This window comes from Lepus europaeus, chromosome 22 (assembly GCF_033115175.1).
Source record: "Lepus europaeus isolate LE1 chromosome 22, mLepTim1.pri, whole genome shotgun sequence".
In the NCBI taxonomy this organism is placed as follows: Eukaryota; Metazoa; Chordata; class Mammalia; order Lagomorpha; family Leporidae; genus Lepus; species Lepus europaeus.
Window position 1 is genome coordinate 20666060 of NC_084848.1, and position 16834 is coordinate 20682893.

At 39.2% G+C, this 16834-nt stretch overlaps 1 protein-coding gene across 9 annotated transcripts in view; it reads left to right on the forward strand.

Annotated features, from left to right (window-relative positions):
- The window catches only part of CEP128 (centrosomal protein 128), a 620584-nt gene that overhangs the window by 21239 nt on the left and 582511 nt on the right, over positions 1–16834 (forward strand). For 8 of the 9 annotated variants that reach the window (XR_009864818.1, XM_062181526.1, XM_062181524.1 and 5 more), the window contains 2 exons: positions 9085–9246; positions 11578–11664. Coding sequence is in view for 7 of the 9 variants with exons in the window: in XM_062181526.1 (XP_062037510.1) it covers positions 9100–9246; positions 11578–11664 (234 nt within the window). In the remaining 2 variants the exon portion in view is untranslated. Of the gene's footprint in view, positions 1–9084; positions 9247–11577; positions 11665–16834 lie in introns of those variants that run through there. The other variant, XM_062181531.1, reaches the window with a different exon arrangement.

Consider the following 16834-nt stretch of genomic DNA (forward strand, 5'->3'; position numbering starts at 1 on the left):
AAAGCAGAGGCAGAGAGCCTTTTGGGATGCTCCTTGCCTTTTATATATTTTTCACAGGGGAGTGGCTTGTGGGCAAGTGGGCGCTCAGGTATGGTCAGGTAGAGCTTGGTGAGGGTATCAGGTAGGGTGTGAGGTTACACAGGGGCGTGGCGAAGGCGTGGTCTTCCAGCTCACAAACCTAGTTGGTTTTAGCCTGTTTACTTCAGTCATACCTGTTTTTTGTATTTTTCCTTCTCTTGGCTAACACTTGCATGCAATAGCATAGTGATGAAAAGGCTGCCCTTTGGAGACAGCCTTCTTGCTCGGATTTGGATCCTGATTCTGCCACTTACTAAGTTACTTTACTTCTGTAAGCCTTATTTTTTTCTATAAAATAGAATAATATTTGATGAGGATTAAATGATAGTGCACATAAAGCTCTTGGAACAGATATTAGTTCATAGAATAAATCGATGGGAATTATTGCAGTAAAGTAGAAGAGGATTATGCCTTTGTATAAATGTAAGCAAGTAATACTGTACAATTTATATTGTTATAATTTTTCAGGAAAGAAAGCTAAAAATTTAGTCTTTATTTATTTTTAAAGATTTATTTATTTACTTGAAAGTCAGAGTTACACAGAGAGAGGAGGAGAGGCAAAAAAAAAGAGAGAGAGAGAGGTCTTCTATTCACTGGTTCACTCCCTAGCTGGCCACAATGGCCGGAACTGTGCTGATCCGAAGCCAGGTTATAGGAGCTTCTTCCAGGGGTCTAAGTACTTGAGCCATCTTCTACTGCTTTCCTAGGCCAAAGCAGAGAGCTGGATCAGAAGAGGAGTAGCAGGGACTTGAACTGGCGCCCATTTGGGATGTTGGCACTGCAGGTGGTGGCTTTTCCGGCTACACAGTGCTGCCCCTAGTCTTTATTTTTATATTATATGTTTCAAGTTGTAGGATCTTCTATTTGTTTAGAATGTTGTTTGATGATTATCATTTGAATACAGGCTCTGCCAGCCTAACTATTGGGAGCCTTAGTGTCTCTCTCTCTCTCTCTCTCTCTCTCTCTCTCTGGTAAAAAGAGAAAGTGTTTAGTTAACAAATAAATATCAGATGTGCCAGACACTGCTCTAGGGACTGAGAATAGAGTAGTAAGCAAGATAAAGTCTTTGGTCTCAGCAAGGCTACAAATCTTGCCTTGCAAGGTTGGCCTGAGAATAAGTCAACCTTTACTGAGGCACTTAGCTAGGTGCTCAATAAATGGTGGTTTTTATGTTTATACTTCATATACTGTGACTTCCAACTATATGCTCCAGTTGTTAGATGCACTATTTCTTTGCTTTATCAATATGTTTTAAAAAAACCTTTTCTATTGACCCTTAATTTTTTTAAAATTTATTTATTTTTTTATTTTTGACAGGCAGAGTGGACAGTGAGAGAGAGACAGAGAGAAAGGTCTTCCTTTTTTGCCGTTGGTTCACCTTCCAATGGCCGCCGTGGTAGGCGCGCTGCGGCCGGCGCACCGCACTGATCCGATGGCAGGAGCGACCCTTAATTTTAACATTTGCTTATTATTCTTTTACCAAAGATCCAACTTTGAGTTCTTGAGTGAGAACGTCATTTTCTTTTCCCTGATCCTTAAAATTGGCCAGGCAGCAGTTGGCCAGATCATGTGGTACTGTAATTTGAGTAATTTCAGGATGAAGACCATTATTTGCATAACTTATTAAGACAGGAGGCTTGAAAGCTAGGAACTAATTCCAGAGGGCGAGGGAAATTGGCCATAATGCTTGCCTGAAAGAAATGTAGCCAATTCCTCAGCTGGTATTTCACAGCACTCTGGACAGCAAATGGTTTGCTCGCGCAGATCCTAGCAGTCGGTACTTACTGTCTGAAGTCTATGGTCTTGTCTGTTGGATCTGCTTTGTGTCACAGTTCCAGATGTTTTGCTTTATGAGGCTTATATGCCATGAATAAATCTCTTTCTAGTTAATATTTCATCTCTTTCTTCACACATCCACAAGGCGTAATTTATACCTTTTGCTTCTGCTCCTTTACCTCCCGTGTGTTACTGTAACGGCCATCTTCCTCATTAATGCTGTTTTACCAAGACTGCTTTTGATATGTTCACTGACAATTCCAAAAGATGCTTTCTAATCGTTTTCTTACTTGACTTGTCTGTTGAATTTGTATGTCACAGCCCAATCAGTGTTTCTCTCAAGGGAGATAGCCACTGTTATAAAATGAGGAAGGTTCACTTCCTCTTACTCCCCATCATGCTCTGTGATGTCATTTTTCTGAGAGGAAAAAAATCTTATGAATGGCCGATAACAGGCAGGACAAATTGCTTGAATCTGTCCTCCCCAACCGGCTGGGAATTTGAGGAAGCTTTATGGATTAGGTATTAAGAGGGAGTGAGTATTCAGGCTGGCGCCGTGGCTCCATAGGCTAGTCCTCCGCACTGGGTTCTAGTCCCGGTCGGGGCACCAGATTCTGTCCTGGTTGCTCCTCTTCCAGGCCAGCTCTCTGCTATGGCCTGGGAGTGCAGTGGAGGATGGCCCAAGTCCTTGGGCCCTGCACCTGCAAGGGAGACCAGGAGAAGCACCTGGCTCCTGGCTTCAGATCAGCGCGATGCGCAGGCCGCAGCGTGCCGGCCGCAGCGGCCCTTGGAGGGTGAACCAACGGCAAAAGGAAGACCTTTCTCTCTGTCTCTCTCTTTCTCACTGTCCACTCTACCTGTCAAAAAAAAAAAATTAAAAAAAAGAATGATTTGTCTCTTATTAAAAAAAAAAAAAAAAGAGGGAGTGAGTATTCAGAAAACCTGGTGAGTTAAGTTCTGATTGGAGGGACTTGCAATCACTCAGGCCAGGATAGTTACCCTGTTGAGTAATCTTCTTGAGAAAGCAGAAACTTAAAGGGGCAGTCCAATGTCAACAGCCCACAGTAATTTGACAGAGAAAGTTAAACATAAAGCAAGAGGTGGCAAGCTATGTCCCATGGGCCAGATTCCTCCCACCACAAGGCAAATCAAGCTACTCCAGTTTGTTTACATATTATATGTGGGTGTATTTTGCTATGGTAGCAAGAAACTCTCCTTTCCATAATTTGTGATGTCATTTCTCCTAGTTTTCTACCTGCTTCTCATGTTTACTCAGTCTCGTTACTACTTTCTTCTTCTTATTTTTTTTAAAAAAATTTATTTATTTATTTGAGAGGTAGATTTACAGACAGTGAGAGGTAGAGACACAGAGAGAGGTCTTCCTTCCGTTGGATCACTCCCCAGATGGCTGTAATGGCTGGAGCTGCGCCGATCTGAAATCAGGAGTCAGGAGCTTCTTCCTGGTCTCCCATGCAGGTGCAAGGGCCCAAGGACTTGGGCCATCTTCTACTGGTTGATGTACTGGACAACTGAGTTTTTTTTTTTTTTTTTAATTTATTTGACAGAGTTAGACAGTGAGAGAGAGACAGAGAGAAAGGTCTTCCTTCTGTTGGTTCATCCCCCAAATGGCCGCTACGGCCGGTGCTGTGCCGATCCGAAGCCAGGAGCCAGGTGCTTCATCCTGGTCTCCCACGCGGGTACAGAGGCCCAAGCACTTGGGGCATCCTCCACTGCCTTCCCGGGCCACAGCAGAGAGCTGGACTGGAAGAGGAGCTACCAGGACTATAACCCAGTGCACATATGGGATGCTGGCGCTGCAGGCGGAGGATTAACCAAGTGAGCCATGGTGCCGGCCCCTGGACAATTGATTTTAATATGTGATTTTACCAAAAGGGTTTGAGATGAAGTTACAGAAGAGCATTCATGTAAAGAGGACAGGCATATTTGATGACTGGTTTCCACATGGTAATGTTTGCTAGCTTGTTAACTTTTTCACTTGAAGGGTGAGGCAAAGCTTTCAAGGCCTATAGCTATTGGAACAATTGAAAATGCATTCTAAAATATGAACTTGGTTAATGATTAAGCTTAAAGTATATATCTCTCCTGTATGCTTCAGCATCATTACCTTGAACATCTTTGAGGACAGTTGCCTTGGACAGGGATTGCTGAGGCACTTGGAGGCCATAGAAGCAATCACCTACTTAGCATGCACCAGTCAGCCTTTGTGAAATGTCATCCCTGATGCTAGGTGCTTATCTTTTATGGAACAGCTTGCAAATCCTAATTGTTTTAAACTGACTCTGAGGAAAAGAGATTTGAGAATCAATAAATTACAGCTCTCATACATACAAATGTGCATGATTATAATGAAGACAATCTGATGGCTCTTTAGGTCAAATAACAAAAGAGATGGACTTGAGTTGGAAGGCTTATTGCCTGCCAATCCTCTTACTAAGGGTTTGGATGCAGTTTTATTCTCTCTGGTCACAGTGTTCAGGTTTGCATGTGAGCATTTGTTTTCGATGGAGAGTTTCTCAGTGGGAGTGAACTGATGAGAGTTCATTACTTGTTCTATTGGCTGTGAGTCTTCTTCATATGGTTCAGTAAGGCAGAAATAGCAATATTTACATCTTTAAGTACTGGTTTGTTGGGAGCAGCTAAACAAACTATTCTGAGAAATGTACCATCCATTTTTCAAACCCAGAGCTTTCCTTAGATTCTAGGGACTTCGACCCAATGACATTCTCTCGTCTCAGTCCTCTCTAGATTCTTAGAAAAAGCCCGTGGTCTGAGAAGCAGACAGCACAAATACTATTGCTTTCTCCTTATTGAGAAATTTTGTTGCATTGGTAGGTAGTAGTGAGCTGCAGAAGAGTATTTATTGCTTTTTCTCTAATTGAAGGAAATAACTTTCTCACCTTTCACTAAAAGTGTTTCTTTAAATTATTTTTCAAGAGTGTAGTCATTGTTCAAATTTAGCAGTTCCTTCATTTCTTTCATCAAGTGTCATGCTAAAATTTGTTATGATAACGAAAATAGATTTCTCATCCAGTTTAATTTTTTTCTTTTAAATCTTTAAAAATAATGATGGAAATTTTCCTTGAGCATGCATGGATGTTTTTCTACTTAATTCTTCTTTGGTCTTAAGGTTGTAATATTGATTATGATAATGAACTATTTTGAATTTATTTTCAAAATACAATTTGGTTATATAAGCAAGGTAAACATACGTTAATATATTTTTACATAATACTTTAATTCTTTTTTCTTTTTTCAACTTTTATTTAATAAATATAAATTTCCAAAGTACAACTTTTGAATTATAGCAGCTTTTCTCCCCATAACCTCCCTCTCCCCTGCAACCATCCCATCTCCTGTTCCCTCTCACATCCCATTCTTCATCAAGATTCATTTTCAATTATCTTTATATACAGAAGATCAACTCAGTATATACTAAGTAAAGATTTCAACAGACTGCACCCACACAGACACACAAAGTATGTAACATTTTTATGTAATTTGATTTCATACTTTCATCCCTTGCTTTACAAGTATTCTTTTTTTTTTTTTTTTTTTTTTTTTTTTGACAGGCAGAGTGGATAGTGAGAGAGAGAGAGACAGAGAGGAAGGTCTTCCTTTTTGCCGTTGGTTCACCCTCCAATGGCCGCTGCGGCCAGCGCATCTCGCTGATCCGAAGCCAGGAGCCAGGTGCTTCTCCTGGTCTCCCATGCGGGTGCAGGACCCAAGCACTTGGGCCATCCTCCACTGCCTTCCCGGGCCATAGCAGAGAGCTGGCCTGGAAGAGGGGCAACCGGGATAGAATCCGGCGCCCCAACCGGGATTAGAACCCGGTGTGCCGGCGCCGCAAGGCGGAGGATTAGCCTGTTAAGCCACTGCGCCGGCCTACAAGTATTCTTTAAGGACAAGGTTTTTATTTTAAAAATATTGCTTATTTATTTTTAAAAAATTGGTTCACTCTTATGATTGGAACATCTGGGACAGGGCCAGGCTTCTGAAATCTGTAGCTAAGAACTCAGTCTGGATCTCCCATATGGATTTCAAGGACCCAGGTTATTGATTGATTACCTGCTGCTTCCCAGGGTCTGCATTAGCAGGAATGCTAGAATCAGTAGTGGAGCTGGGACTAGAACTCAAAAACTTTGAAATGTGGTGTGGGTATCTCAAACGGCATCTTACTGTTACATGAAATGCCCACACCCAAAACAGGGTTTTTATTGTTCGTGTACTTTTTCATTTTATGCACATGTACTGTATTTTACAATTTAAGTTGTTTTTATTTCCCTTCTGTAGCTTTACAGTGAATATCCTTATATATAATTTTTTTTTCAGATTTATTTATTTTGTCTGAAAGTCGGAGTTACAGAGAGAGAATGAGAGACAGAGACAGACGGAGAGAGAGAGAGAGAGAGAGAGAGGTCTTCCATCCACTGGTTCACTTCCCAGTTGGCCACAGCAGCTGGAGCAGTGCTGTCCTGAAGCCAGGTCTCCCATGAGGGTGCAGGGGCCCAAGGACTTGGGCCATCTTCTACTGCTTTCCCAGGCCATAGCAGAGAGCTGGATCAGAAGTGGAGCAGTTGGGGCTCGAACTGGTGCTCACATGGGATGCCTACACTGCAGGCGTAGACTTTACCTGCTACACCACAGTGCCAGCCCCTACATATAAATTTTTGTATGTATTTCAGGTGTTCATGTTAGGGGAAATTCTTGGAAAGGTAATTAATTACTTGATGGAAGGTACAAACTGTGCTTGCTGCCTGCTGTCTCCTGACATCCAGATGAGTTACATCAATTTACATATTCCCATTAAGAGAGGACAGAATGCTTTTTCCCCTATAACTTCGCTAACCATAGACATTATTATTTAAAATAAAACAATAGATGGGAAGACATCTCATTTTTTTTTTACATTTTTTAGATTATTAGGCTGCACATTTTTTTCATGTCCATGCATATTAATTTACTTATGTGACCACTCTCAGGATAGGTTTGATTAATGTGGGATGAATCTAATATATTACATATAGTATCATTGGAGAGATGATTTTCAAAAGCCTGGTTAAATTTTCATTAATGATAAATGATGTTAGGATTCATCATACTTTTGTAAAATTAATTTTTAAATTGTAGTATAAAATAATAGATTGTTAATAATTCATGCATAATGAATAATTGACACTAACAGCATTGTAGTTTTCCTATCGAATCAGTTATATTAAGGGGCTCTCAGGAACTATTTTCCTGATGCTCCATGCATTCTACCCCTAGGTTCTGATTATGTGGTGTAAGCATCTTACCAAGGTCACTGGCCACTCCATTCTTACTTGTTCCTCTCTCCCTCTGTCAACTTCATATCTGAGGAACAGTGAGGTGGTTAAGGATAGACTGGCAACTTTGGTAAGACTGCTGCTTTGTCATTATAGCTTCTTCTCGATATATAAGTTTAGGCCTTATCTCATTCATGTGAATCATATTTGACCTTTTGAATGGTTAGTGATAGTTGAAAAAAGTCTGAAGTTTCGATTAACCATGAAAATAATATATTTCTGTTTTTTATTCTTCAATTTTCATTAGTTTACCATTTATGGAACTTATGTAATTAAAATCCTTGATGGTTGCTGAATTCTCAAAAAAAAAGCCATGTAAATTTCTTAGATGTACCACACTGTAAATCTGCTCTCTCTGCTGAAGCTCCATCAGATATAGGAGTTTATTTTATTGCTCAAAATAATAGAAATTAGGGTTGAGACTAGACACATAGGCCATGACCTGCTTTATTTTTTTAAAGCAATTTTCATTAAGATTATTCAATCAGTATGTCACAGACTGTAGAGCCCAGCGAAATGAAATGAACAGCACTGAAGGCAGAGACTGCAGGTTGAGTCCTGAGTCTGCTACTTACGGGGTTGTTATATTACTTCACATCTCATAGCCTCAGTAAAAATTAGGGGTTAATGGTGTTCACTTTAATACATTGTTTAGAGAATAAAATTTTATTGTCTGTGTAAATGTCCATATAGTACCTGGCATAAAAGCAGGTTTTCAGAAAATGTTGGTTTTTCCTGCTTTCACTAGTTGGAAAATACTGGAACACAGAGTAACAGTTTTTAGATCATGTGGCCTATGTTTATGAGACACACAGCAAGTAATTTCCTTTAAAAGATGGTCTGTGTATTTGAGATTATTTTCTTCTTAACTTCATTCTTTAGGCCTTAAACAGTTGTGAGTTAGGAAATGCAATGCGAGACTTTTAGTTTCTTCTTTGTGTATTTCCTTCCAGAGGAGATAGGTGCAGAATAAAGTAGAGAGCCGTGGGCAGAGAAGTGTAGGTGTTGGATAGGATATTCTCTAGCCCTGTCTCCGCTAGTGTGAAGTTGAATAGCTTGTTGATTCTTTTTCCAAAATGACAAGGACAGATTGTATTTTGATTTGAAAGACCTAAGCTCACAGTGAGAATCCTTGCTTGTTTATTTTTGTTAATTTTGTTAAATACTTTAAAAATCATATTGCTTTATTAAATGTTCTGGGGTCTATACATTTAGAAAAATCTGGTTATTTTCTTTTAAGGGAAAATATACTTATGTTTTTCTCAGATGCAATCAAAATAAGGATCCTTGCGGTCCAGAATAATTTGTCATTAAAGAAAAGTTTCATCACACTGAAATTAATTAGAAAAAACAGTCATAGATTTTAGGAAGATCTTAACGATTAATGTTAAAGATGAAGTTTTCCCCACATAAAGTAGAAAATGGAAGTATTGGAATACTCAATAAATGTTTATTTTTAATCCATGATTTTTCTCTGATGTTTCTTTGTTTTTAGGTGTTTCAATAAAGTTTTCTGAAACTTTGGGCTTTTTTTGCATGAAATAATTTTCTTATGCATTAATAGGTAATTGAGGTAAAGATGAGAGAAAAAAAAAAGTACTTAGAGAATTTTCTACTTTTGAAATTACACCCAAGATATTTGCCCCTCTATTTTGGTGGAGATGTTAAAGATGCTGTCTTCTACCATATTCATATAATAGAATCTGTGCCTCTCTTATTTTTTTTTTCAAAAGATTTAATTCTATATTTTAAATGAAGATGCATGGGATTTTTCACCATACATAGGATTCTTTTATAGTATGTGCTGTGTTTGTTGTATTTTTATTTTTTGAAGATAAATATGTTCTTATAGCTTAGTAGACTTTGCTCTGAATTTATTTTTGAGGACTTATGTACATCAATGGCAGAATCGTCCAGTGATTCAGACCGCTTCCACTGTCGTGACCGATTGAGTCGATGGGCTGCCAGGTCAACTCACAGGGGAATTCGAAGTCATCCTGCAGTAGACGTCACCGAGAAGGTCAACACTATCACCAGTACTTTACAGGTTAGTAAACAGTGATTGCATTTCGTAAATTTTCAGTAGCTTGAGCTGAGTAAGTTTCAGAGAGTGTATTAATTTTCTTGTTGCTATAATAAATTACCAAAAAACTGGGGTCTTAAAATAGCAAAATTTATTATCTTATGGGTCTGTAAGTCAGAAGTCTGCCATTGGTCTTAAAATAAAAACTAGGAGATTTGGAGAACTGCATTTCTTTCCAGAGACTTGAGGGGACAATCTGATCCTGGTCTTCTCCAGTTTTTAGGTTACCCAACTTATCTTGTGGCCCCTTCCTTCTTCTTTAGAGCCAGCAAGGGTGGGTTGACTTCTTCTCACATTACATCACTCCACCTTCCCTATTTCCCTTTTCTTCTTCAAAGGATGCTTGGGGCTTCTTTGGTCCTCCAGTTAATCCAGGAGAATCTTCCCATCTCTAGGTTTTATATTTAGTCCCACCTGTGAAACCCCCTTTGCTATGTAAAGTGTGTTTTTACAAGTTCCAGGGATTGGGTCTTAGAAATATTTGAGGGCCAGGCCGGCACCGTGGCTCAGTAGGCTAATCCTCCGCCTTGCGGTGCCGGCACACCGGGTTCTAGTCCCGGTCAGGGCACTGATCCTGTCCCGGTTGCCCCTCTTCCAGGCCAGCTCTCTGCTGTGGCCAGGGAGTGCAGTGGAGGATGGCCCAAGTGCTTGGGCTCTGCACCCCATGGGAGACCAGGAGAAGCACCTGGCTCCTGCCATCGGAACAGCGCGGTGGCCATTGGAGCGTGAACCAACGGCAAAAGGAAGACCTTTCTCTCTGTCTCCCTCTACTGTCCACTCTGCCTGTCAAAAATTAAAAAAAAAAAAAAAAAAGAAATATTTGAGGACCATTATTCTCCCTTCTGCAGTCAAAAAAGATAAGTTGTGGGAGAGTATTTAGAGATAAAGCAGTATTTCCAAATAAAATATTGTGGGAATAATACTTTGAGATTACCATAGTTGAGCTTCTTATGGACATGCGGCTTTAGAGAAGGTGTTCATGTTTTAGTGGAGTAGTTTATTTATGGATGAGTAATATAGAGATAGCATTTTTATTTAGAGGCTAACATTTGACAGTAGTTGGGAGTTTGAGTGGAGACAGTTGGCATGCCTTCTTGGGAAAAGATGTGGGAGGACAGTAGAGTCACCCTGGAAAAAAGCAAAATTTAGAAATAGAATTTTTTTCCTATTTATTGATCCCTTTTGCCTTAGTCTAGATAAGCATGGATTTTGGTTTTTATTGCTTTGGGCTTATATGTTGAGATAAAAAGAGGATGATTTCTGGGATAGAAGCCGTAACTCGGTTTAAAAAGTAAGAAGGAGATGGGCATTTGGCATAAGATGCCACCTGGGCCACCTGAGCATCCCATATTGGAGTGCATGGGTTTGAGTTTGAACTCTGCTTCTGTTACTACCTTCCTGTTAATGCATATATCAGGAGGTGGCAGGTGATAGCTCAAATGTTTGTATCCCTGCCACTCACATGGGAAACCTGAACTGAGGTCCTGGCTCCTGGCTTTGGTTTGGCTCAGTCCAATCCTGACTGTTGTAGAGATCTGGGGAGTAAACTAGTGAATAGTGGATATCTCTTGTTCTCTCTCTCTCCCTCTCTTTCTCTTTCTCTCTCTCTCTCTACCTTATCAAAGACCTATTCATTTTTCAACTATTCAAACTAATATAAAATTGGAATTTTAGATGATGAACCTTTATAATTTCTCACCAGTTAGACACATTAGTAAGTGGATATTTTTGAAATACTTTGATTAGTTTCTCAAGTGGAACCTACCATATTTAGGTGGGATAATTTTTGTTGAGATAAGAGCTAAATTTGTTGATTATAGCTAAATATTAAAGGATACTTTTTTTTGGTTTCTCTTAATGAGGTTTTGAGGTGAAGTAATGATTGAAATAGTATTGCTCCCAATGATTTGCTTCTTTGTACACAGTCTACCAGATTTCCTCTTTCAGGATTTCTTTTCTTTAAAGTGGGTCTGAATTAGCAGAGGTACACAAATGAGATAATGCAGATTCTTTTCCATTTATGCTTTAGTTGCCAATTTATTATGGAACCTTAGATAAAGATTTAAATTATGTGCTTTGTATTTCACAAAAGTAAATTGCAGATAGTTTTAAGTTGCTCTTTCATTGGTGTTAAGATTTACTTGATAGTTCTAAAATACATTGGTATCCAATTTAATTATGATATAAATTAAATGTTTTACAAATTTTTGACTTAGCCATTTGATGTACTACCAGAATTGATTGGGTAAAACAGTGTTTGAGACAATTAGTAATTAGTCCATTATCTTTCTCAAGGACACCAGTCGAAACCTGAGACAAGTGGACCAGATGCTTGGACGATACCGAGAATATAGTAATGGACAGGCTGGTGCTATAGAACAAGTGAGAATATTTCCCTGCATTTTTTTTCTTAACTGCCTTTTTGGGAATATGCTTTTTGGGGAGTGCACGTGTGAGATAAATGAGATAATCATTGTGAACAGCTTTAGTTTTTAAACTATTTTACTATATTATAGTTTAAAATTAGAATAGCTTATCAGATGGATTGCTCACTAGCTTATGTAGATTAGATTCTGTTGAGTTGAAAAGCTGCAGGTTAGAGACAGAAGAATTCAGGTCATGAATTAGACACTAATTAAATTTGGACAATGGATACCTTCATGGGGAGATAAGGATTTTAAGATGGTTTATTTTAAAGTGATATGTGCTCATTATATTTTAAAATAAAGCTATTCTCAGTTCCAATCCAAAGAGATAACAATTTTGACAGTTTCTTCCCTCTTCCAAACATTTTCTGTGCGTATACAAGCATATATTTGATTGCCTTAAAGGTGGGATAATATAAAATGTTTGGTAACTTTTTTCCCTTTAATTATATCATTTCCATAGGACTCGATATAACTCTACTTCATGCTTTTGAACAATATATATATTCTTTTGCATCTTTATGTTAAACTTCATAGTATGCATGTATCCAGTTTCTTCTTTTGTTAAGTGTGAACAATGTAGCATTTATTATATTATTATATACATATTTACATACATATTTTTATGTAATCCTGCAGAATTATTGGAAGTGGAATTGCTGATTTAAAAGATACACACACTTGAGAAAATTTGCTACATATTTTGGCCGGCGCCATGGCTTAACAGGCTAATCCTCCACCTTGCGGCTCCGGCACACAGGGTTCTAGTCCCGGTTGGGGCGCCGGATTCTATCCCAGTTGCCCCTCTTCCAGGCCAGCTCTCTGCTATGGCCCGGGAAGGCAGTGGAGGATGGCCCAAGTGCTTGGGCCCTGCACCTGCAAGGGAGACCAGGAGAAGCACCTGGCTCCTGCCTTCGGATCAGCGAAATGCGCTGTCCACAGCAGCCATTGGAGGGTGAACCAATGGCAAAAAGGAAGACCTTTCTGTCTCTCTCTCTCACTATCTACTCTGCCTGTCAAAAAAAAAAAAAAAAAAAAAAATAGAAAAGAAAATTTGCTACATATTTCAAAGTTCTTTCAGGGAAATGGCAGTTTAGCTTACTTGACAAAGGGATGTAAGAGGTAAAGATACTCAGAGTCCCAGCTGCTACACATCTGATCCAGCTCCCTGCTGATGTTCCTGGGAAAGCAGTGGAGAATGGCCCAAGTCCTTGGACCCCATACTGGAGACCTAGAGGAAGCTCCTGGCTCCTGGCTTTGGCTTGGCTAGCCCTGGTCATTACAGCCATTTGCGAAGTGAACTGGTGGGTAGAAGATCTCTCTTTCTTTCTCTCTGTCTCACCTCTCTCTCTGTATCTTTGCCTTTCAAATAAATAAATATTTTTTTAAGAAGTAAAGATACTACAGAATTCTGGAAGAAAATGATTAATTTTTATTACTGTTTCATTCTATTTTTACTTCCTTTGGAATTCATTGACTCATCTTCAGTAAACTCTTGGAAAACCAGTTAAGTGTGTTCCTTTGTGAGGCAGGCAATTTGCATAGCAGCTTGGGACACCTGTATCCCATATTGGAGTGCCTGGTTCAGTTCTCAGCCTGGCTTCCAATTCCATCTTTCTGTCAATATGCAGCTGGTGACGACTCAAAAATTGGATCCCTGACATCCATGTGGTAGACCAGGATTGGATTCTTGGCTTCTGTCTTCGGTTTTGTGCATTTCAGCTGTTGCTGGCATTTAAGGAGTTAAACAGTAGATGGAAACTCTCTATGTATTTATCTTCTCTCCTTTAAATTTATTTTTATGAAGTGGTATTGTGGAGTAGTGAGTAAAGCAATCGTCTGTGATGCTGGCATCTCATATGGGTGCCAGTTCATGTCCTGGCTGCTCCACTTCTGATCTATCTAGCTCCCTGCTAATGTGCGTGGAAAGGCATCAGAAGATGGCACAAGTCCCTGGGCCCCTGGACCCACATGGCTGACCCTGATGAAGCTCCTGGCTCCTGGGTTTGGTCTGGCCTAGCCCTAGCCATTGCAGTGAATTGGAGAGGGAACCATTTTATGGAAGATGTCTCTCTCTGTCTCTCCTTCTCTCTCTGTGTACTTGTGCCTTTTAAAAGATAAAATTTAAAAAAAAATTTTTTACTTTACTTCAAACTTAGAGAAACAGAGGGAGACAGAGACAGAGACAAAGGGAAGTAAAAGAGAGCCAGAGGAGAGGAGTGAGGGAGTGTGAGAGACCAAGATAAAGAGATGTTCTGTTTACTGGTTCACCCCCGCAAATGGCTGCAGGAGCCTAGGACTAAATATGGGTCTCCCATGTGGGTGGCAGGGATGCTAGTTCTTGAGGCATCACCTGCTGCCTCCCAGAATGCACGTTATCATGATTGGAAGTGGAATTAGGATCTCAAGCTCTCTGATAGGGGACATGGCATCTGAGGCCTGCTGCAGCAATTGCCTGCTCCTCTCTGTTCTTCAAATACAAATAAATAAATAAAAAATTAAATTAATTTGTTCATGATTCAAGTGTTGAATATATTCTGTAATAAGAATATTACATTTGTACTATAATTGTTTATTTTTTTGGGCTCTGAATTGTCATATAACTCCCAAATTATAATAGGTTCCTTGTTGTTTTCTTCTTATGAAACAGAAGTATAGTCATGATTCTTGTTTGTAATTGGAAGCTCGTTGCTTGATTGCAGGGAAATGTATCTTCTATAATAAAGGTTTCTATTTTAGTTAGAAAAAAATAGATGTTTTTGCACTTACTGGATTTTAATGATTTTTGCTGTACTGGACGGATGGAGCTATAGACTTTGTGTGTATTGGGTAGCGCATGGAATTGTTTAAGTTAATTACCTTAATAATAATAATTAATTTTTTTGCTTTTGAGTTTATTAGAAAAATTGGAAACGTTTTTAACTAGCAGCAGAGAACAATCCTACTTTGTCTAGCTTGATATTAGCTCCTTAGTTACGGTAGCAAATTTACTTTAAATAAGGCATTTGGGAAATGAAATTATATATTAGAGAAATTTCTGTACAGATAAGTATTTAAAACACTAAACATGTTCTACTATGGCATTACGTCTGTGGTAGGCCTAAAGTTCAATAATGTTAAACTCTCTAGGCGAGTGGTTTTATTATGGACAGTAAATGAACTCAACAGGTATTTTGATCTGAGTTGTAAGTATATAGAATATGAAGTTACTCATACAAAATAAGGCATGGGAGAGCAATTTTTTTTTTTTTTTTGAGATAGGGCTTTCTCCTACTGTTAGGCTGCCCTAGATCTACCTCCTTAGTTTGTCCAGATTTTTGTCCTATTAAAACCATTGATTCTTGATGGCTTTTCCATCCATGATAGCAAAAGATGTCACTTATTGCATTATACATATATTTTTAACTTTATTTAATAAATATAAATTTCCAAAGTACAGCTTTTGGATTACAGTGGCTTTTTCCCCTATAACCTCCCTCCCACCCACAACCATCCCATCTCCCACTCCCTCTCCCATCCCATTCATATCAAGACTCATTTTCAATTATCTTTATATACAGAAGATCAGTTTAGCATATGTTAAATAAAGATTTCAACAGTTTGCACCCACACAGAAACACAAAGTGTAAAGTACTGTTTGAGTACTAGTTATACCATTAATTCACATAGTACAACACATTAAGGACAGAGATCCTACACGGGGAGTAAGTGCACAGTGACTCCTGTTGTTGATTTAACAATGGACACTCTTGTTTATGGCGTCAGTAATCACCCAAGGCTCTTGTCATGAGTTGCCAAGACTATGGAAGCCTCTTGAGTTCGCCAACTCCGCTCTTATTTAGACAAGGTCATAGTCAAAGTGGAAGTTCTTTCCTCCCTTCAGAGAAAGGTACCTCCTTCTTTGATGGCCCGTTCTTTCTTCTGGGATCTCACTCACAGAGATCTCACAGAGATCTTTCATTTAGGTCTTCTTTTTTTTTTTTTTTTTTCCAGAGTGTCTTGGCTTTCCATGCATGAAACACTCTCATGGACTTTTTAGCCAGATCCGAATGTCTGAAGGGCTGATTCTGAGGCCAGAGTGCTGTTTAGGATATCTGCCATTCTATGAGTCTGCTTTGTATCCCGCTTCCCATGTTGGATCATTCTCTGCTTTTTAATTCGATCAGTTATTATTAGCAGACACTAGTCTTGTTTATGTGATCCCTTTGACTCTTAATCTTATCATTATGATCAATTGTAAACTGAAACTGATCACTTTGACTGGTGAGATGGCATTGGTACATGCCACCTTGATGGGATTGATGTTAAGGATTAAGAGCCTATGAATAAGAAATTTTAACCAGACAGATTCTGGTAATAACTCTTTTTGTACAAATAGATCTTGAGACTGATGTTCCTAAAGTCTCTTATTAAATTTTATTCCAAGTTTCTCTTGAAACAATTGGACAGGAAAATTTTTGTAGAATTTTGCATTGAGACTGATGGAAAAAAATGTAGACTTTTGAATCAAGAATTCAAATTGACGGCCAGCGCCGTGGCTCACTAGGCTAATCCTTCGCCTGTGGCGCTGGCACACCGGGTTCTAGTCCCGGTCGAGGCACCGGATTCTGTCCTGGTTGCCCCTCTTCCAGGCCAGCTCTCTGCTGTGGCCCAGGAGTGCAGTGGAGGATGGCCCAAGTGCTTGGGCCCTGCACCCCATGGGAGACAAGGTTAAGCACCTGACTCCTGCCTTCGGATCAGTGCAATGCGCCGGCCACAGCGCGCCAGCCATGGCGGCCATTGGAGGGTGAACCAATGGCAAAGGAAGACCTTTCTCTCTGTCTCTCTCTCACTGTCCACTCTGCCTGTCAAAAAAAAAAAAAAAAAAAAAAACAAGTTGAATCCTGATTTTTTTTTTTCCATTAGAAACTATTGCAGTGACTTTGGGCAAGTTATTAAGTGTTTCTGAAATAAGTTTCATCATTTGAAAAATGGATGTTATGAATACCTTGTTATAATATTTATTTAATTATGCATGCTGTTTTAGACACTTGAAAAGTATTTATCTTTAATGTCTTTAATTTATCTGATCTCCACCATGGAGCATTTGCTAAGTTTTTTTTGTATATATAATTGATAACTAGTAT